The sequence below is a fragment of the Capra hircus genome, chromosome 16, assembly GCF_001704415.2.
Source record: "Capra hircus breed San Clemente chromosome 16, ASM170441v1, whole genome shotgun sequence".
NCBI classification, from domain to species: domain Eukaryota; kingdom Metazoa; phylum Chordata; class Mammalia; order Artiodactyla; family Bovidae; genus Capra; species Capra hircus.
In genome coordinates this window covers 62,245,223-62,267,513 of record NC_030823.1, presented here as the reverse complement: position 1 = coordinate 62,267,513, position 22,291 = coordinate 62,245,223, and the positions used below count along the sequence as shown (strand labels likewise).

Here is a 22,291-nt window from a genome sequence, read left to right as displayed (position 1 = left end):
AAAGATTTAAAACTTAAATAATTGAGGACTGATCCTAAGGGTAAGGAATGTAATGTAGTTAGGTGCTAGATAATGGAGTTTCAGTTTTCATTATTTAGAAAATATCTCTCTTGACTCATAATTCCCATTCTGGTGTTTTCAGCCTTCCTCATTCTACTTATTATTCTCTGTAGGATTTTCCCCATAAAGCGCATTATACATAATTTACTTATTTTGTTCATTTTCTGGCTTCTTCCACCAGAATGAGGTAGGCATCTTTCTCTGTGCTGTTCCTTGAGGTAGCTCAAATCTCTAGAACAATTGAATTCACTTAATCACTTTGTGCTTCATTTTCTCCATCTGTACAATGGGGTCACAACAGCATCTATCTCAGGACTTGAGTGACTAAACAACAACAAGAATGTGTAATTTTTGTTGGCTCAGAACAGTTCCTACAGCATACTAAAGAGCTACGTAAGTGCTTGCTGCTACCATCATTATTATTAGTTCAGATAGCAAAAGCAGTGTGTGCGGAGACATGGATGTGGGAAGCAGTACGATGTGATGAGGGACTGGATGGTAGTAGTGATGATGTCCATAAGGAACTGGGATGATAGGGTCATGATATTGTGACCTGAAATCATGTTCAGTTCAGTTCAGTTGCTCAGTCATGTCCAACTCTTTGCAACTCCATGAACTGCAGCACACCAGGCCTCCCTGTCCATCACCAACTCCCGGAGTTCACCCAGACTCGAGTCCTTCGAGTCAGTGATGCCATCCAGCCATCTCATCCTCTGTTGTCCCCTTCTCCTCCTGCCCTCAATCCCTCCCAGCATCAGAGTCTTTTCCAATGAGTCAACTCTTCACATGAGGTGGCCAAAGTACTGGAGTTTCAGCTTTAGCATCGTTCCTTCCAAAGAACACCCAGGACTGATCTCCTTTAGAATGGACTGGTTGGCTCTCCTTGCAGTCCAAGGGACTCTCAAGAGTCTTCTCCAACACCACAGTTCAAAAGCATCAATTCTTTGGCGCTCAGCTTTCTGCATAGTCCAACTCTCACATCCATACATGACTACTGGAAAAACCATAGCCTTGACTAGACGGACCTTGCATTTCTCAATGGTTAACGGTCTATCTCTCCCTACTAAGATGCAAGCTCCAGGAAGACCCCCTATGAGGCATTTGTGTGATGAATCACTGTGTCCCAACATCATTCAACTACCTGCCTGAGGTCACCCAGCAGAACAGCCACAGCTCTGGACTGCCAGCTTGGTGCCATTTCCAGAGCGCCCTGGTGAGTGAGGGAGCTTGGGCTTTGGGCTCACCCAGCTTTTCTGAGCGTTGGTTTCATCATCAGCAGTACTGTTAGGGGTTGACTGGGTACATATCTCTTGTGAAGCAATAAACAAAGTGCCGGGCACCCAGTCAGTGCTCAATAAATGTTTAATTACCGTTCATTTCCCTTAAGAAGATATGGGATTTGGAACAACATGGTCGAGATGGAACTAGATGCTGTGACCTGAAAGGCGGCAGGCCTAGCGGCAGGATGCATGCGGCCTCCCTGCCCCCTCCCTGCCCCGGGCTCCTTAGTCCATGGGATTCTGCAGGCAAGGATACTGGAGTGGGTTGCCATTTCTTCCTCCAGGGGATCTTCCCGACCCAGGGATCGAACCCAGGTCTCCTGCATTGCAGGCAGATTCTTTACTGTTTGAGAAGCCAGGGAAGCCCAAAGGGGCTACTAGCTCAGGCCACCGCAGCCGAGTGTGGGCGTGGTCAGCGTTCCCTCCGCCCCCTGTCATTCTCCGGACTCCGCCCCGCGGGCTCCGTTCCCAGGAGAGGCTGTTTTCCTGCTGGTAACAGTATTTGACGGTTAGATGCCGGAGAGAAATGACTGAGGAGGAGGCATTTGCGTTTAGAAGGTAGGATACGCAGAGGGAGGAGAGCTGGGAAAGCTTGAGAAGGTGTTGTCTTTGAAGGATTCCTCGGGCTTTGGGGACTGGAGGTGAAGTGGGTGTGGAACTGGGGGAGGGGAAGGAGCACACGGAGCCAGCCGGCCAGTCCCAGGGGACCCTTTGCACCTAAGCCCTTCTGAGATTTCCAGGGTTCTGTCATAATCCACACATTACTTCTTCAAGGCATCTGTGTGTATCAGGCTCCTCTGATCGTGTGGGGAAAATGAAACTGAAAGCGGGACTCGACTTTCGCAAGGCTTTTGTTGAGCTGTTTTTATTTTCTACTCTGAAGGTTTACTCGGATTTCTTTCATTATTATTATTATTATTATTCCCTGGAGCAGGAAATGGCAACCCAGTACTCTTGCCTGGAAAATTCTACGGACAGAGAAGCCTGGTGGGCTACAGGCCGTGGAGTCTTACTACTCTCATTTTTTTTTTTTTTTTCCGTTTCCTCATAAGTTAGTCCAAGGTGTGGTGTTCTTAAATGATTGTATTACTTTGAAGTTAGCAGTTGGAGGAAGCGCCTGGAATAAGTAAAAGAGCAGAGAAGAAAAGAAGTTTGTGGAAACCCTGAATCCTCCAGGTTTCTTTGAGCTTCTTTCTTTCTTTGATCTTTTCCAGCCCACCTCACATTCATTGTGCTAAAGGTGTTTACACAAACATTTGATCCAAAGAGTTCATTGCTGGGTGACTGTGCTTCCGCTGCACAGTTGGTTAGCTCTCTGAGGGTAGAGGCTTTGAGACGGTCAGGCAGGTGGGACTGCTGAAAAATGGTTGCTTTGTGATTTTTGTAGCAGCTACTGCTAAGTCACTTCAGTCGTGTCCGACTCTGTGCAACCCCGTAGACGGCAGCCCACCAAGCTCCCCCGTCCCTGGGATTCTCCAGGCAAGAACACTGGAGTGGGTTGCCATTTCCTTCTCCAAGAACAAAAGCTGCTGCTGCTAGTCACTTTGTAGCAGAAGCGTTTATAAACATTCAGGTAAGTTTGCTGCCCTCTGCTGTCTGAATTGTATCTAAATTGCTCAGATCTGATGGAGGGCAGTTAGACTAAATTGACCCCTCATAGGTTCCCTATTTGTGTAGCATATAAAGCACTGGGTGGGAAGAACGGGGTGTGTTAAAGTTTTTTTTTCTTCTTTTCATAAAGTGATGTAATTAGCTCTACCATTTATTGAAGGCTTAATATTTTACCCTCTCCCTACTTCTGCTGCTGCTGTAAGTCGCTTAAGTCGTGTCCGACTCTGTGTGACCCCATAGATGGCAGCCCACCAGGCTCCCCTGTCCCTGGGATTCTCTAGGCAAGAATACGAGTGGGTTGTCATTTCCTTCTCCAGTGCATGAAAGTGAAAAGTCAAAGTGAAGTCGCTCAGTCATGTCCGACTCTTCGCGGCCCCATGGACTGCAGCCTACCAGGCTCCTCTGTCCATGGGATTTTCCAGGCAAGAGTACTGGAGTGGGGTGCCATTGCCTTCTCCCTACTTAAGTACACTTTATATGGGGGACTGTATTTTTTGTCATCCCTATTTGAGGGAACAGAAAATTCAGACTCAATAATCTAAGGTTACACAATTAGGAAGAGTCTAGAGTTACACAACGGTACCCCACTCCAGCACTCTTGCCTGGAAAATCCCATGGGCAGAGGAGCCTGGCAGGCTGCAGTCCATGGGGTAGGTAAGAGTCGGACATGACTGAGGGACTTCACTTTTCACTTTCCTGCATTGGAGAAGGAAATGGCAACCCACTCCAGTGTTCTTGCCTGGAGACTCCCAGGGACGGGGGAGCCTGGTGGGCCGCTGCCTATGGGGTCGCACAGAGTTGGACACGACTGAAGTGACTTAGCAGCAGCAGAGTTACACACCCAGGGGCCAAACTTAGCTCTTGCAGAGGTGGGGGCTCGAGTTCTTCCCCTGCTCCAGGAGTCCCCACCCTCTGGGATCTAATGCCAGATGACTTGAGTTGGAGCTGATGTAATAATAATAGAAATAAAGTGCACAATAAATGTTATGCTCTGAGTCATCTCCAAACCCACCCCTTCCCCACCCCCAGGCCATGGAAAAATTGTCTTCCACAAAACTGGTCCCTGGTGCCCCAAAGTCTGGGGACTGCTGCTCACTCTACACTACTTTGAATAGGAGTGCACAATTTTGCACTTGCAAAGAGCCAGGAATGGACTGAGCATGCTCAACCAGAAATGCAGATTGATGAAAAACACGTTTTTTTCTTTTTAAGTAAGGGTTCTGGTTTTTTTTAAGAGGCCATTTATTTCTAATAAGAGTGTGTTTATATGGCATTGGAAAAAAATGCGTTAATATAGGTTGAGAATCTTAAAAACAATCATAGCCTTTGACTGGTCATTCAGTTCTTTAAAATCAATTGTAAGAAATCTATTATAAGATCTATCATAAGAAAATAAGATAAAATAAGCTAAATTTGCTGTAACATTATTTAGAATTGTGAAAAAAAATCCAAGTTTGAAACTCTTGGTTAAAAGTTACTTTAAAAATCTGCTCAGTAGTAGGGAACTGAAACACCTCTCTGATGGTCTATTGCAGACATTAAAATATTTTAAAATACTTTGTAATAACATAAGACATTATTTATAATTAAGGTATTAAATGAAAGGAAGCCAAATGCAAAGTTACAGATCATGAGCCCGACTATTTTTAAAAATAATTTTTGGACTGTACTAACTATGCCTGTTTCTAAGCAGTGGGAGAACAGAGTAATACTTTTCTTGCTTACAATTTACATATATTTATGTTGTTGTTGCTTTTCAGTTGCTAAGTTGTGGCTGACTTAGCCACTTGTGACACCCTGGACTGCAGCACACCAGGCTCTTCTGTCCTTCTTTGTCTCCCGGAGCTTGCTCAAATACATGTCCATTGAGTCGGTGATGCTATCTAACCGTCTCATCCTCTATTGCTCCCTTCTCCTCCTGCCCTCAATCTTTCCCAACATCAGGGTCTCTTCCAATGAGTCGGCTCTTCACATCAGGTGGCCAAATTATTGGAGCTTCAGCTTCAGCATTAGTCCTTCCAATGAATATTCAGGACTGAACCCCATGAACAGTATGAAAAGACATATATTTATAATATACTGTAATAAAAAATTATATAATAGATGTATTTTGAAAATATTACTAGTAAAATTAATTTATCTAATTCAAATGTTTTCTCACTCTTATAACACTACAAATTACCTCTCTCATCTCCAGGTGAAAATTCAGAAGACCCCAAGAGTATTGTGCCTCCTCATACTGGTGGTCTGTAGCCAGACAATTCCTATTTCCCCTGACAGGAGTTTCTAAGCGTTCCATGTCTCTTTGATCAAATCCCAAGGAGATACGTTTTCATTTTCTCAAAGAGAAGGCAAGAAAGTTGTAGCCAGTGGTATATACCATCATGGAGACTGAGAGCCATAACAACCCTCAGGAAAGACCCACACCCTCTAGTAATGGGAAGGCTTCAAAGGATGACAATCATTTGTTGATTAAAGCTGTTAAAGATGAAGACATTGAGTTGGTCCAGCAACTGCTAGAAAGAGGGGCTGATGTCAATTTCCAGGAAGAATGGGGCTGGTCGCCTTTGCATAACGCAGTGCAAGTTGGCAGAGAAGACATTGTGGATCTTCTGCTTAGTCATGGTGCTGAGCCTTGTCTGCGGAAGAAGAATGGCGCCACTCCCTTCATCATTGCTGGGATTGTTGGAAATGTGAAGTTGCTCGAACTATTACTTCCTAAAGTAGCAGATGTCAATGAGTGCGATGTTAATGGCTTCACCGCTTTCATGGAAGCTGCTGTGTATGGCAAAGTCGAAGCCTTAAGGTTCCTGTATAGCAATGGAGCAGAGGTGAATTTGCACAGAAAGACAATGGAGGATCAAGAGAGGATTAAGAAAGGAGGGGCCACTGCTCTCATGGATGCTGCTGAAGAAGGGCGTGTAGATGTCGTGGAGATCCTCCTTCATGAGATGGGGGCGGATGTCAATGCCCGGGACAATAGGGGCAGAAATGCTTTGATCTATGCTCTTCTGAACTCTGATGATGAGAAGGTGAAAGCCGTTACTCGCCTTCTGCTGAACTGTAAGGTTGATGTCAATGTGAGCGGGGAGGGAAGGAAGACGCCGCTGATCTTGGCAGTGGAAAGGAAGAACCTGGATCTGGTACAGATGCTTCTGGAACAAACAGGTATAGAGATCAACAGCACAGACAGTGAGGGTAAAACAGCACTGCTGCTTGCTGTCGAGCTTAAGCTGAAGGCAATTGCCCAGTTGCTGTGTCACAAAGGAGCCAGCACAAAATGCGGGGACCTTGTCGCAATAGCGAAGCGCAATTATGACTCTGACCTTGCAAAGTTTCTTCGCCAGCATGGAGCCGTAGAAGACGTTTGCCCTCCCGCTACAGCCTGGAAGCCTCAGAGCTCACGTTGGGGGGTGGCTCTGAAACATCTCCACAGGATATACCGCCCTATGATAGGCAAACTTAAGATCTTTATTGATGAAGAATACAAAATCGCTGACACTTCTGAAGGGGGCATCTACCTGGGGTTCTATGAGGAACAAGAGGTAGCCGTGAAGCGGTTCTATGAAGGCAGCACACGGGGACAAAATGAAGTCTCTTGTTTGCAGAGCAACCGAGCCAACGGTCACGTGGTGACATTCTATGGCAGTGAGAGCGACGGGGGCTGTCTGTATGTGTGCCTTGCCCTGTGTGAGCACACGCTGGGGAATCACTTGGCTGAGCACAGAGGAGAGGCTGTGCAAAACAAGGAAGATGAATTTGCCCGAAACATCCTCTCATCTCTATTCAAGGCTGTTGAAGAACTACACCTGTCTGGATACACTCATCAGGATCTGGAACCACAGAACATCTTAATAGGTGAGTTGCCAGTCCTCTCTAGAAATATAGGGTCTTTATTTATCAGAGAAACAGATTTTCATGGCAGAATACAGTCAGTGTGGATTGTTCAATTTGAGGATGAATGTAGCAAATCCGTAGATACAGCGGAGTTTCTCCTGCTACCAGGTAGAACCTGTATTATTCCATGTGGAGGTGAAGGAAGCTTATGGAATACCAGGCTAACTTTCTGCTGCCCTTGGCAAATACAGATATGAATGTAGGTCTTGGATGGAGCCAACTCCAAGTTTGAATCCTTAGAGGAGTCTGTAAGAAAGAGAATCTAGAAAGCGTGTTCCTTCAGACAAGGTGGCAGTTAACGGTGAATGTTGTGTGTGTGCTCAGTGACCGTGAAACGTAATGGCAAAACTGAGGTCAAACCTGGGACCCAGGATAAGATGTAACACTAGTGAAACACACTGTAAGCAGGCTGAACAAGTCAGTGTGCACTCTGGTAAACCAAGACCATGCACTACAGCAACGTTCAAGGAAGCAAGCAGAGCTGAGTATGAAGTCCAGGGGGCGAGGTGGTGCAGTAGTAAGAGCCTCGGCTTGGACTTCGCTGGTGGTCCAGTGGTTGAGAACCCGCCTGCCAATGCAGGGGACACACGTTTGATCCCTGGTCCAGGAAGATTCCACATGTCACTGGGCAACTACGCCCATGTGCCACAACTACTGAAGCCCTTACTGTAGAACCTGTACTCCACAGCAGATATCACTGAAATGAGAAGCCCATGAACCAAAACTAGAGAGTAACTGCTGCTGTCCACAGCTAGAGAAAGCCCTCTTGCAGCAATGAAGACCCAGTGCAGCCAAACATAAATAATAATTTAGAAAGATCCTCAGCTTCAGCCAGGATTAGGGAGCCTTGCAGCCTACTCCCACCACTTTGAAGTTTTGTAACCTCAAGCAAGTTGCTTAATTCTGTGAGTGTTGGTTTCCTCACTTGGGACTCCTTCATAACCTCCTTCATAATGTTGTTATAAAGTCTAAGTGCTGTGTGTCAAATGGACAAGTCACCTGTACATGGTACGTGCCCAACAAAGGCCAGGTACTTATCTAGAGGGCTAAAGCGGAAGTAGATACCTAACCTACAGATATGCACTGAGTTTAAACTTGGTGTAAGGGACCAGGGCAAAAAGAAGGTGTGGGCATTTAGAGGCAGAGAGCAGTATATAAGGTACTGGAAGAGAGAAATAGGTACACATAAGATCTGGCTTTAGTTTGAGGACAGGTGCTCATGTCATTCCTTCCTGGTTTTAAGCAACTTTGCTGGCGAGATGGACAAGGGCCAGAGTATGTACAACCCTACCTGCTGAGAAAGAGTCTTTGAGGTTCATTCAGGGGTGAGGACCTTCCCAATTCTACTTGCCGATCTTGATGCGAAAGGGTCACACATCACATTCTAAAGAAAAATAATTTCTGACTACCTATTCTTCAAAATTTCTAGCACCACTTCTTCCATTCCTAAGCTTGAACAATAAAGAATCGATTATATTTCTGCATCAAGGTGGTGAGCCTAATACATACTGCAGACTCTTCCCTGTATTAAATTCTTCAAATGATGGGAAAAGATTTTTAAGTGAATTTGTAATTAAAATCAACATTAAAAAAAGAATTCTTAGAGGACAAAATCCTTGAGGAATCATGGAGAGACTAAACATAGATAGGATGGGATTGAAGATTAGCATAGGAGCCCAGGACAAATGCAGAAAGCCACAGAAAAACATTACTCATGTAAGTGGGAAGAGTACAGAAAAGCACCACTCAAAAGCGATGGAAGCCAGAAGCAGGGGAGAACCAAGGACCAGAGAGCAGGCAGATTGCTAACTCAGTAGAATCAGGAAGATCAAACCCTGGGCTTCCCCTCTCCCCTAGGGACCAAGCATCTGTGACAGGCCTTTCTGCCTGCAGACACGGGGACTGCTTGAGACATTGAGTCACTGATGATTTTAAGAGAAAGACTCAAATGTGTTCCTTTATATGGCTGAGAAATATTCCATTATATATATGTACCACAACTTCTTTATCCATTCAGCTGTCGGTAGACATTAGGTTGCTTCCATGTCCAAGCTATTATAAACAGTGCTGTGATGAACTTTGGAGTGTATGTGTCTTTTCCAGTTATGGCTTCCTCAGGGTATGTGTCCAGTAGTGGGATTACTGAGTTGTAATGTAGTTTTAGTCCTAGTTTTTAAAGGAGTCTCCATACTGTTCTCCATTGTTGCTGTATCAGTTTACATTCCCACCAACAGAGCAAGAGGATTCCCTTTCCTCCACATGCTCTTCAGCATTTATTGTTTGAAGCGGGGGGGGGGGGGGGGGTGGGTCGGTGGGAGGCAAGGAGAGGGTGGGACGAATTGAGAGAGTAGCACATAACGTTACCATGAATAAAATAGAGAGCTAATGGGAAGTTGCTGTGTAACCCAGGGAGCTCAACACAGTGCTCTGTGACAAGCGAGAGGGGCGGATGGGGTAAGATTCAAGAGGAAGAGATATAGGCATCACTGACTCGATGGACGCGAGTCTGAGTGAACTCCGGGAGTTGGTGATGGACAGGGAGGCCTGGCGTGCTGCGATTCTTGGGGTCACAAAGAGTCGGACACGACTGAGCGACTGAACTGATGACTGATTCACATTGTTTTAGGGCAGAAGCCAACACAATAGTGTAAAGCAATTATCTTCCAGTTAATAATAAATTTTAAAAACTCATAAGAATTCACTAAAAAAAAGAGAGAAACAAAGAGCTGTTATACACACAGGATGTCTGCCAAAGCAACTATTAAGTGGCATGGCCCGCTTACCCCAGAGCTTCACTGAAAAAAATGCAAAGGAGAAGATCTGACAATGCTCTCATCCCTCCTCTGTGTTGGATGGCATTACAGAAGCAACTCACAGGATGTCAGGCGGTCTCAACTGCAACGTAAAACACACAGTCAAAAATCACCTAAGAGTTCCCTGGTGGTTCTAGTGGTTTGGGACCCCCTGCTTCCAATGCAGGGAACTGGGGTTCCATTCCTGGTTGGGGAACTAAAATCCCACATGCCACACAATGTGGCAAAAAAAAAAAAAAGTTATAAGAGTTGCTGATACTGAAAGGTTGTTGCTGAACTACGAAAGATGCCAGGATTCTTGGCCTCCGGAGGAGAAGAATTCAATTTGGGGCCAGTGACAAGGCTTGATCGCTCAGAGCTTTTGTGTAATAAAGCTTTACTAAAGTATAAGAGATAGAGAAAGCTTCTGACATAGAGATCAGCAGGGGGCAGAAGGAGTGCCCCTCTGCTAGTCTTTAGCTGGATGTTATATAGCCACTAGCATTCTGCTAATTAGAGAAAGGAAATGTCTCAAAACTCAGAGACTGGCACCAGCCCCCTCATCCACAACATGCATTTTGAGATAACATTGGCATCAGGTGAGTCATCCTGGGTTATAAAACGATTGACATGAATCTTGAAGAAAGGCAGGTTTCCAAGTAAATGTAGAGTTTCATTAACATAGATTAGGAGAACAATGTATGAGTAAAACATACTGGTTTGTCAAGAGGGTTCTGAGTCTTAGGCGGAACCATCTTGAAGACAGAGTCTAGGGTAAATACATAGTTGATTAACATAGCTTAAGACAAATATTTCCATAAGAAAAATGCACTGGTTAGCTCAAGGTTTGAGAAAAGTTAAGTTCAGAAACACTGGGCTGGATGAAACACAAGCTGGAATCAAGATTGCCAGGAGAAATATCAGTAACCTCAGATATGCAGATGACACCACCCTTATGGCAGAAAGCGAAGAAGAACTAAAGAGCCTCTTGATGAAAGTGAAAGAGCAGAGTGAAAAAATTGGCTTAAAGCTCAACATTCAGAAAACTAAAATCATGGCATCTGGTCCCATCACTTCATAGCAAATATATGGGGAAACAGTGGAAATAGTGGCTGACTTTATTTTTGGGGCTCCAAAATCACTGCAGATGGTGACTGCAGCCATGAAATTAAAAGACACTTGCTCCTTAGAAGAAGTTATGACCAACCTAGACAGCATATTGGAGAAGGCAATGGCACCCCACTCCAGTACTCTTGCCTGGAAAATCCCATGGATGGAGGAGCCTGGTGGGCTGCAGTCCATGGGGTTGCTAAGAGTCGGACACGACTGAGCGACTTCACTTTCACTTTTCACTTTCATGCACTGGAGAAGGAAATGGCAACCCACTCCAGTGTTTTGCCTGGAGAATCCCAGGGATGGGGGAGCCTGGTGGGCTGCCGTCTATGGGGTCGCACAGAGTCAGACATGACTGAAGCGACTTAGCAGCAGCAGCAGCAGCAGCAGCAGACAGCATATTAAAAAGCAGAGACATTACTTTGCCAACAAAGATCCATCTAGTCAAGGCCATGGTTTTTCCAGTAGTCATGTATGGATGTGAGAGTTGGACTATAAAGAAAGCTGAGTGCTGAAGAATTGATGCTTTTGAACTATGGTGTTGGAGAAAACTCTTGAGAGTCCCTTGGACTGCAAGGAGATCCAACCAGTCCATCCTAAAGGAAATCAGTCCTGAATATTCATTAGATGGACTGATGCTGAAGCTGAAACTGTAATACTTTGGCCACCTGATGTGAAGAACTGACTCATTTGAAAAGTCCCTGATGTTGGGAAAGATTGAAGGTAGGAGGAGAAGGGGATGACAGAGGATGAGATGGTTGGATGGCATCACCAACTTGATGGACATGAGTTTGAGTAAACTCCAGGAGTTGGTGATGGACAGGGAGGCCTGGCATGCTGCAGTCCATGGGGTCTCAAAGAGTCAGACATGACTGAGTGACTGAATTGAACTGAACTGAACTGAACTGAAGTTCAGGTGGAGCTAGGTGTCATCATGGCAACACAGAATTTTAAGAGAAACCGCTTTTTAAATTTGTATAGACAAGGGGAAAAAAATCTTAACCTTTGTAGTTTGTTTCCTCCTGCCACTTAAGAGAAATAAAAAATGTCTGACACTTGCAGCCTATTTCCTCCATTTGGAAAACCCTGGCCTTCCTGCCTGTTACCCTCTTAATACCATGAAAGAGAGGCATCAAACAGGAGAATGTATACCCAAAGAAACATAACTATAACCAAGTATATAACTTTCCCATGGCTGTTGAAAGAAATTGTCACAAACTTGGTGCCTTAAAACAATAGGAATTTAATCTCCCATGGTTCTGGATGCCAGAAGTGTGAAACCAGTTCCACTGGCACAAAGTCAGGTGTCAGCAGGGCCAAAGTCCCTCTTGATGCTGTATACAGAAACTGGGCATAAGCTTTAAACTTTGTATAGCACTTTAACAATGTCTGTTGAAACTAAAAATAAGAAACTGGGCTCAGATGGTAAAGAAACTGCCTGCGATGCAGGAGACACAGGTTCAACTGCTGGATCGGGAAGATTCCCCTAGAGAAGGAAATGGCATCCCACTCCAGTATTTTTGCCTGGAAAATGCCATGGACAGAGGAGCCTTGATGGGCTACAATCCATGGGATCACAGAGTCAGACAGGACTGAGTGACTAACACGTTCACTTTTCATGGGGGGGAAAAAAAATCAAATGCTAGAAGAGATGTGAAGTGTCTCATTAAACACTTTCAAATTTCTGTAGCAGAAAACACAAAGTAGCTTAAATAAGTGAAGGGAATTATTGAAATAATTGAAAACAGTTTGTGATTTATGATGTGCACCCCATCTGCTCCTTCAGTCTCATTATAGACCACCTTCTGAGAATGCTGGCCCAGGCATTCTCCATGAATTCCTATCTGGAATTCTCTTTTCCCTTTCTTCCCCATTCCACTCACCTATACAATTTCTACTGATCTTTTCTCTCTAGGCATCTCTTCCTTTTTTTTTGGCCTCACCCTGAGGCTTGCAGGATCTTAGTTCCCTGACCAGGGATTGATCCCATGCCCCTTACACTGGAAGTGTGGGGTCCTAACCACTGGGTCTCCAGGAAATTCCCTAGGCATCTCTTGCTTATTGAAAACTTCCCCCTCTCTATGCAGCCATGTAGCTCTTCTCATGGTACACTTTTAGGGAATCCTGAACTTTTGGCTAGCATTTTCAAAACTGCAATTAATGTTTAGCCATGTATTTATTCCTTTACTATCGGTCCCCTTGCCCAGAGACTCTAAACTCTGCAGAGCAAGGACTGTGTTCTCCTTCCTCGCCATCATTTTTTCTCTCATGAAACATTTGTTGAACAATTTGATGGGTTCATTTTTGTGAGACTCTGGATTTCCCTACAATGCTGAGGTCCAAATTCATAATGAAAGGACTCTGAGCACACAATTGTACTGGCTGGTATCTGCGGTTAGCCAGCCTTCCTTCTCAGACTCCTTTAAGCCACCTCTTTGGGGACAAATCACCTTTCACTTTGTTCCCCACCTCTCTTATCCCTGTTTCTGAGGACTCAGTGGCTTCCTTCAAGGGAGGAAGATGCTGAAGGCGGGAGGGAGGCAACGATTCATTAGAAGCACGTGGTTGACTCGTGGTCACAGATGACAATGTCATAGGGGGCAGTGGAGTGGGCTTGATTTGGTAGAATGCTATGCTAAGGTGGTCTTGGATTTGGAGCCTTCAGCTCTAGGGTCCAGTTGTTCTTCAGCTATAGGACATAACCGTAACTTCTGCCAGCAGCTTCTTTACAAATCTGTGCTCTTTGACCCCAGGAATTGCATGAAGGGGGAGCTGGCTATACTTGTCGTCATGCTTCCCCAACCCGTGGCTTGGGATGAATAAAATGTAAATCTTGCTCTTGGCAGATACCAGTAGGTCAAAGAATGCAGTGCACGTGACTGTTTTGAAAAGTAAACAAGGCAGATATGGGCTCATCATTGTCTTCCTCAGCGATGATGGATTGTACATTGAGTTACATATTTATGTAAATTAATTATAACATGGGGATTGAAGATTTTCTTTTTTTTAAATGTATTTATATATTTTTAAATTGAAGGATAATTGCTTTACAGTATTGTGTTGGTTTCTGTCAAACGTCAACATGAATCAGCCACAGTATACATGTCCCCTCCCTCTTGAACCTCCCACCCACCTCCCACCCTCTAGGTTGTTACAGAGCCCCAGTTTGAGTTCCCTGAGTCATAAGCAAATTCCCATTGGCTATCTATTTTACATATGGTAATGTAAGTTTCCATGTTACCCTCTCCATACATGCTGGCCAGGAATAAGCAATTTCAATGCATCTCCACAAACTCTCCTTTAGATTCCAAGAATGGTGCTTGCCTGGCAGATTTTGATGAAAGCATCAAGGGGACTGGAGATCCACAGGAAATCAAGAGAGATCTAGAGGTAATTTCTAGAAACAGTTTTCTTTTCCATCTCTCTACTTCCTTATTCGTTCATTACCTTACTTCCTGTGGCCGATTAAAGGACGTTCCAACTTTACCTAGGAAAGAAAGAAGTTTCAAGGCATTTCCCTGGTATGATGGCCCTCACTCCCTTGCAGACAACAGCATCTCTCTGGGTGGGTGTGGAGTTGGTCCTTGCTGTGGCAGTTTCTGTATCTCTTTGGATGTCTCTCTACCCTCACAGGCTAAATAACAAATACATTGAGCATGCCACATTTCTTGAAGAATTACCTCCAGGAGATTTCTCCAGAATAATTCCACAGTTCCTATAGGAAGTATTTGCTGCCTGAAGACAAAGTAAATGAGATTTCTCTTCCCACTCTTCAAATTCATGTGCTAAACTCCTAGGAGGGCCAGATACTAAGGCCCTCTGAAGCACATGGGAGTGATGGGATTGATTCCCAGCTCAAGAGACTATACTTGGCCCCACAGGTTAAGATCCTAAATAACTGTGTTCCCAGAGAGGAGACACAGCAGGAGACATAGCCTCTGTAGACCACAGCTCCTGGATAGACTCTGACCTGTTAGGGCAGCCCGCCCCCCCCGGAGTTCTCCAGGGTGCTGAACTTCCAACCCAATTGGTAAGAGTTCTCTATCCATGCCTGGCCTTTCTGGCTCAGTGGCTCCAGATCTGAGCTCCTTCCCTGACTGGTGTCTTTCTTAGTGCAGAATTTCCTGTGCTGGTCTTCCCCCTAGTCTTTCTTCCCTGCTGTGTCCTGACTCCTGGGGTGTTCACTGTGTTCTTCTGGACCTGGTCTGGCTCTTTAATCTCCTGCCTGACACAGGCCCAACCCAAAGTCCCTGTTCTGAGCCAGACTCTGAGCACCCCCTGTCCCTTGTTTAAAACCCTCTCCCTTTCCCTGGTTTATCTAAAAATTCTATCTGTACTTTGAGGTCTAGCTCAAACTCGTCTTCCTCTACGCAGTCTGCTCTGACAGCTCTGGCCTGGGATTATCTTTTGCTCCTTATAAACCTACACTTCCTTGAAGAGTTCTCCATGCCCATGCCCATACCCAACCTGTGGGCTCCTTGAGATTCTACCCATTTTCCATTTGCTCATAGCCTGTGCCCCACCCTCCAAAGTTCCCCAAATAGAGTGCTAATTCATAAGCACTTTTAACTTGATTTATGGGCTTCCCTGGTGGCTTAGATGGTAAAGAATCTGCCTACAATTCAGGAGACCTGGGTTTGATCCCTGGGTGGGGAAGATCCCCTGGAGAAGGGAATGGCAACCCACTCCAGTATTCTTTCCTGGAGAATCTCATGGACAGAGGAGCCTCGTGGGCTACAGCGCATGGGGTTGCAAAGAGTCAGACATGACTGAGTGACTTTCATTCACTCATGGCTTCTGTGCAGGCCCTGGGACTGCTGGTCCTGTATGTGGTAAACAAGGGAAATGTTTCTTTTGAGAGGCTGAAGGATCTAAAAACTGAAGACTTGATTGAACATTCTCCAGATGAGGAAACTCGGGACCTCATTCAGCATCTGTTAGTCCCTGGGGACAATGTGAAGGGCCATCTGAGTGGCCTGCTGGCTCATCCCTTCTTTTGGAGTTGGGAGAGGTAAGGAAAACAGTGTATATTACAGGCCTCTAGGATGGAGATGGTGAGTGTATTAGTCAGGGCTCTTTATATTGGGTTGACCAGAAAGTTCAATTGGGGTTTTCCGTAAGATGCTACTGCAGAAGAACCACAAAGAACTTTTCAACCAACCTGATGTATATACAAAATAAGGAAATGTCTCATGCAATATTGGGGCTGAGAAGTTCCACCATCTTCCCTCTTCAAGCTGGTGACCCAGGAAAGTCAGTTGTATAATTTAGTCTGAATTCAAAGGCATGGGAACCAGGAGAGCTGAAGATGCAGATTCCAGTAAAGGTCTGAAGGCCTGAGAACTTGGAGAACTGAGGGCAGGAGTAGAACCATGTCCCAGCCAAAGTGATCAGCAGGGAGGGGGCAAATTTCCCCTTTCATTCTGTTCAGGCCACCCATAGATTGGATGATGCCCACTCACACTGGGAAGGGCTGTCTGCTTCACTGGTTCAAATGCTAATCTCCTCTGGAAACGTCCCCACAGACACACCCAGAGTAATATTTAATCTGAGTGCTGTGTGTGTGGTTGGTGAAATTAACAGATGAAATTAACCATCGTGGTGAGGTGGGCAGGAGTCAGGCTGGGAATCAGCAGACGCAGGCTTTTCTCTCAGCTTGGAATTTCCTGGGAGGACATCACTGGAGGAGTGACTTAACTTCTCTGGATCTGATTTTCTCCACTGAAGAACAGAAAAATGATTCGGGCAAGAAGAGACAGCGAGAGCTCTCCTATTGTGCAGATTGTTTAGAGACATGCTGTTACTACTCTTATCAAATGCTGAAATCTAATAGTTTTCTCTTTCTGGGAAAAGTGGGAAGGGTGGAATGATCATGATCATTCTGTCATTCTCAGCCGCTACCGGACCCTCCGGGATGTGGGAAATGAATCTGACATCAAAATACGAAATACTCATGGCAAGATCCTCCAGCTTCTGCAACCTGAAACATCTGAACTTTCCACAAGTTTTAACCAGTGGACAAAAAAGGTATTAACAACTTTTATGGTCTGGGAGTTATTCCAGGAATAAGAATCTGTGTCGTGTGTTATGTTGGTTTTCCTAACTTTTTTATACTATGAGCCTGGTTCAACCAAGGGGTAAGAGGGGCTTTCCTTGCCCTCCTCCCATCCCAGACCCCCTCAGCTCTCTGGGTCTCTGCTCCAGGCCAGGTCCTCCTGAGATACTCATCTAGGCTCCTCATTAGGATGGACTTCTCACAGCCCAAAAGCCTTTTCCTCTTCTGTGACTCTTTCTCTCAAGCCTTGCTTTCTGAGTGAGGTCTGACTAATAATTCTATTTCCACTGTGACAAGAGCAGCTGATTAAATAGAGTTTAGTCCAAGGGAGGTACTTCCATGGGGGCATTTCCATCCAGGGAGACTGGCTGCCTCTGATGCTGGTGCACAGCCCAGCGTTGAGCATCCACACACCCACACTTACTTTCTGGATGAGAAAACAGAGAAACAAAAAACAATCATCTTTCAAATTCCTTCTCTTCCAGAGAAGGTCCACCCAACTTGAACTCAATATAGTGGAACATGGGCTTCCCAGGTGGCACTAATAGTAAAGAACCTGCCTGCCAATGCAGGAGACACAAGGGACGTGGGTTTGATCCCTGGGTTGGGAAGATCCTCTGAAGGAAGGCATGGCAACCCACTTCAGTATTCTTGCCTGGAGAATCCCATGGACAGAGGAGCCTGGCGGGCTACAGTCCATAGGGCTGTACAGAGTCAGACATGACTGAAGCAACTTAGTACACATGCACCTATAGTGGAGCATAATAATTAATCACTCATTCAGTCTAATTGGCACTATCAGACCTTTCACTATTGTTAATTGGCAGACATCTGTCAAATACCAGTATGTGTTAGGACCATGCAAGGTCATGGATATACAAAGCAGAGTATAGTATCCAAGTGGGGCTGAGAGATCTACAGAAGGGATGGCTGTGGGATACATGCTGGGTACCCCGAGACATAAGCAGAGCATTATGGGAAAATCCATAACTCTCGTCTTTGAGTGGGACTAACATCTTCCATATCTTGGACCTGATGTAGGACTCTACTTCTCCCATACCTCCTTGTCTCAGGGTTCTCGTTTTGCTTTCCTTGCCTTGTCTGCCTCTAGACCACACATCACACTCATAATTGCTGCCTTAACATCTGTCTTTCCCACTACCCAGTAAGTTCTGCAAGGAACTGATAGTACCACCCAGGCAGCCTTCTAGTCACCAGTTACTCTTCCTAAGGGACCCTCTGGCTTCATGCTTGTTGCATCTTATTCTCTTACTCCAAACTATTTCTAAATATAAGAACTATCTACAAAGAGTGTGAGCACAAATAGATAGCCAGTGGGAATTTGCTGTATGATGCAGGGAGCTCAGACCAGGTGCTCTGTGACAACCTAGAGGGGTGGGAAGGGGTGGAGGTGGGAGGGAGGTTCAAGAGGGAGGGGACATATGTATATACTTATAGCTGATCCCTTCATCAAAATAAGTTTTGTTGTTGTATGGCAGAAACTAACACAATACTATAAAGCATTCATCCTCCAATTAAAAATTTAAAAAATAAATGAAAAAAAAGTGAGAGCACAAAGAAAAAGGAATTACTAATATGAGAGCAGCTGCTCTGGGACACCTAGGGACAAGGAGAAATATGTAACCTTTGGAACCATAACTACAAACAAAACAAAGAACAGCCACACTCACTATGGCAATGGCTGCAAGGCCAGGTCTCAGTCAGGACAACTCTCTTTAAAGAGGCGATGTAATCAGCTATGAATTTGGAAAGGTGGTCACAGGCCAGCAGTACTGTATAGTGTAATGAGCCAATTTCCTCATGCAGTAGCCAACGATTTCCTAAACCGTGTTTTACTGTAGTTAATTTCTATGAAAATAACTCTCTTGGAAGATAGATACACAAATTTAAAGTTATTTATAGTCCCACATCCAAATACAACCACAATTAGCATTATGGTGTACAGTGTTTACTTCCATTCTTTTCTATTAATTTGCTTTATTAATTAGTGGTAATTTTGGCCTGTATTCAAATTTGTATTCTGCCTTTTTGTATTAACATTCTATCAGGATTTATTTTGTGTTGTTACCACATTTTTGTGTAATTTTTTTTTTAGGTTGATGAATTTGTGATGGAAAAAATGAATGAATTTTATAAAAAAGGAAAGACCTATCAGAACACTGTAGGTGACCTGCTGAAGTTCATTCGGAATTTGGGAGAGCACATTAATGAACAAAAGAATATAGAGTAAGAACTGTTTTCCCATATAAGTCATATATGAGATGAGAATAATTTAAAAATCCCAGTTCTAAGTTTCCATCTGCTATTCGATAGAAAGAAGAAAACTTATTTTGATGAGGGGACAGTCATTCCTCCCTTCTGTTTGGAAAAGGCCCACCACAAGGGTCTTATAGTCCATGATGGACGTTCCCATCAGCTTCTTGTCTTCCTTTCCAGTTTTTGTGGAGCCTGCTTGAGCAGAAGGCTAGCGACTCTTATGAGAAGAAGCACAGGAGACTGGGTGGCTGGGTAAAACAAATGTACAGTGTAAGTGTAGCCCCATGTTAATTCAGTTAGCTTTTGCTACCAAAAACCTCAGTTGCAGACTCACCCAAAGTTTGCACTTTTCAGGGCTCTTTTGGATTTCAGCATGTAGATAAGAGATTGTAGCATTGTATTATCTCCATTTTATGGATAATAAAACTGAGGTGCAAAAAAACTTAAGTTGCTGAAATTTACTGTTAGTTGAACAGTCAGGAGATGAATCTTGCTCTGTCAGATTCCAAAGTCTTTATTTATTTTGCTATAGACACCAGGGAAGCAAAAAAATTTCCAGGGCCATATTCTATAAAAGAGAGGATGCAGAGTTTGGGGCAGGCATATCAAAATATTTCTGTTTCATTTCAGGATGAAGTCAAAAATTGGAGAACCTTCCCAGTATTTTCAGGAGAAATTTCCAGATCTGGTTATGTATGTCTATAAGAAACTACAGAACACAGAATATGCAAAGCATTTTCCAAAAAATCTCAATCTGAACAAAGCCAACATGTGATGGAATTGGTGATGGTGAGCAGGCTGGCCAGCCCTAGTGCCTTTTGAATTCAGGGAGGTACAGTTTTGCTGTGCGAGTCACAACTGTCTGGGCCTCTTGATTTTCCATTTTTATTTTTTGGCCATGCCATGCAGCACGTGGGATCTTGTTTCTCCCACCAGGGATTGAACCTGGGCCCTCTGCAATGGAAGTGTGGAGTCCCAGCTGCTGGACCACCAGGGAATTCCTTGGGCCTCTTGACTAACCTGGTTGCTTGTGAGTGATGAATTGGATAGCCGATGTGTCAATTCCTGGTGCAGTGCTCAACATTCTCCATGTTTACAACAACAACAACAACAACAAAGAGCATATGCTCAAACTACTGTGATCCTTAGTAAAGCTTAGTGGCAGGAGCTGAGAGGGCATCCTGCTAAGATGGCATCCTCTTGCCAATTACACCAAAGGAGTGAGTTCCTAGACCCCTAATGCTTTATTTTTACATCAATTATCTCATGTAATTCTTCCAACAACCTTACAAGATAGGATTAATGTCTGCATTTAGGAACTGAAGAGCCTGACAGACTCAGGGAGTTTGAACAACTTGACCCAGCTTATACAGCCTGCACAGAGTGCCATATAAATAGATGTGGAGTTACTGTTAACTCTCACTTGGTCACCTTATAACTTAATGACTAGCTCAGAGCTCTTCTTCATGAAACCCAGAAAGAATAGGTCAAAGGGACTCTAGGTGGTTCATTCATTCCATGCATTCATTCATTAATATTTGTTGAGCTCTAACTAGAATGTCTGAAAGTGAAAGCGAAGTCGTTCAGTGGTGTCCGACTCTTTGAGACCTCATGGACTGTAGCCTACAACGCTCCTCCATCCATGGGATTTTCCAGGCAAGAGTACTGTAGTGGGTTGCCATTTCCTTCTCCAGAGGATCTTCCCAACCCAGGGATCGAACCTGGGTCTCCCGCATTGTAGGCAGATGCTCTACCATCTGAGCCACCGGGGAAGTCCAGCTGGTATGTCTAAGCACCAATTATATGAACTGCATCCCTTCTAGAATCACCTGTGCTGGTTTCCTATAACCTAAGGCAGTATTTTTGAACTGTTGACAATCTTGCCCTTCAGGGGCTATTTGGCAGTTAAAATGGCTATCCGAGCAGAGGGTAGGGGGTGGTACTGGCGTTCTAGTAGGTAGAGGACAGGGATGCTGCTGATTGGTCTATGATATGCACAGGACAGCACCCCCCCAAACAGAATTATCCAGCCTAAAATATCAGCGGCTCTGAGGATGAGAAACTCTGCATTAAGAGGCTGTGACACCTCTGAACTGGCTGGGAGCCTAGGACTATGGAGTGTGTGGCCTGCTTCACAAAGGAGCGACCAGAGTTTGATGTCTTGCTTTAGGATCTGTAATGAGACAGCACCAAGGTCACCTCCCCAGGAAGTCCTCTGAAGCCCCTCACTTTCCCGACTCTGAGTGTCCTGTCTGCTCCCTAGCACCCACAGCCACCCCAGAGCATGCTTCTCTCCACCCAGAGCCTGGTTCTTCCTCTCTGGAATCTAAGCTCCTTAGGGCCCATGATATGTTGATGTGTGTCATTACAGCCTAGCAAAGTGTCTGCCACGTGGCAGTGATCAATAATTATTCATTGAAAAATGAACGACCCATCTTAAAGATGAGTAATATTTGTAGATGACATTTTGATGGTGTTTTATAATTTATAAATTACACCTGCATATTTTATCTTTTAGTTTTAAAAATAATCCTGTAAGGTAAGTGTTATGATCCTCATTTCGCAGATGAGGAAACTAAGGTTAGAGACATTGATTTACTCTAATGCATAGGAAATGTGACTGTCTCGATCTGAAAGGATTTTCTGGCATGAAGTCTTATTTCTTTCTATTTATCCTCATTGGCCTGATGTACTGCGGTCCATGGGGTCACAAAGAGTTGGACACAACTGAGTGACTGACCTGACCTGAACTGAACTGAATCCTCCCTGTGGTGGTGAGGATGAAGCTTTGTAATGAGAGGACTGGGGAAACACATGTCTCTTAGGTTCTTTTTAAAAAAGGGTGTGGGGACTTCCCTGGTGGTCCAGTGGCTAAGAACCTGCCTGCTAATGCTGGGAACAGGGGTTTGATCCCTGGGCCAGGAAGATTCCACAAGCCAAGGGGCAACTAAGCTCCTCATTATTGTGTGCCACAACTACTGAGCCTGTGCTCCAAAGCCCACGCCATAACTAGAGAAAGCCCAGAGCAATGAAGATCCAGCACGGCCATACATAAACAGATAAATTAAAAATTTTAAAATACATACATAAAAAGAAGGTGGTCTCTGTATAGCTCAGGGAACTCGACTCAGTGCTCTGTGGTGATCTAAATGGGAAGGAAATCCAAGGAAGAGGGGATATATGTGTATACATATAGCCGACCCACT

The 22,291-nt window shown here is 44.6% G+C and overlaps 1 protein-coding gene and 1 non-coding gene across 2 annotated transcripts; one reads left to right on the top strand and one right to left on the bottom strand.

Annotated features, from left to right (window-relative positions):
* RNASEL (ribonuclease L) lies at positions 1,797 to 20,745 on the top strand. The gene is given in 8 exon segments (XM_018060688.1): positions 1,797 to 1,898; positions 5,149 to 6,809; positions 14,058 to 14,143; positions 15,559 to 15,764; positions 16,648 to 16,780; positions 18,925 to 19,055; positions 19,716 to 19,845; positions 19,847 to 20,745. Coding segments are annotated over 7 exon segments (2,211 nt in total). The 5' UTR covers positions 1,797 to 1,898; positions 5,149 to 5,335; the 3' UTR covers positions 19,898 to 20,745.
* Positions 20,786 to 20,857, bottom strand: TRNAC-ACA. Its single transcript has one exon. It is a non-coding gene; the product is annotated as a tRNA-Cys (tRNA).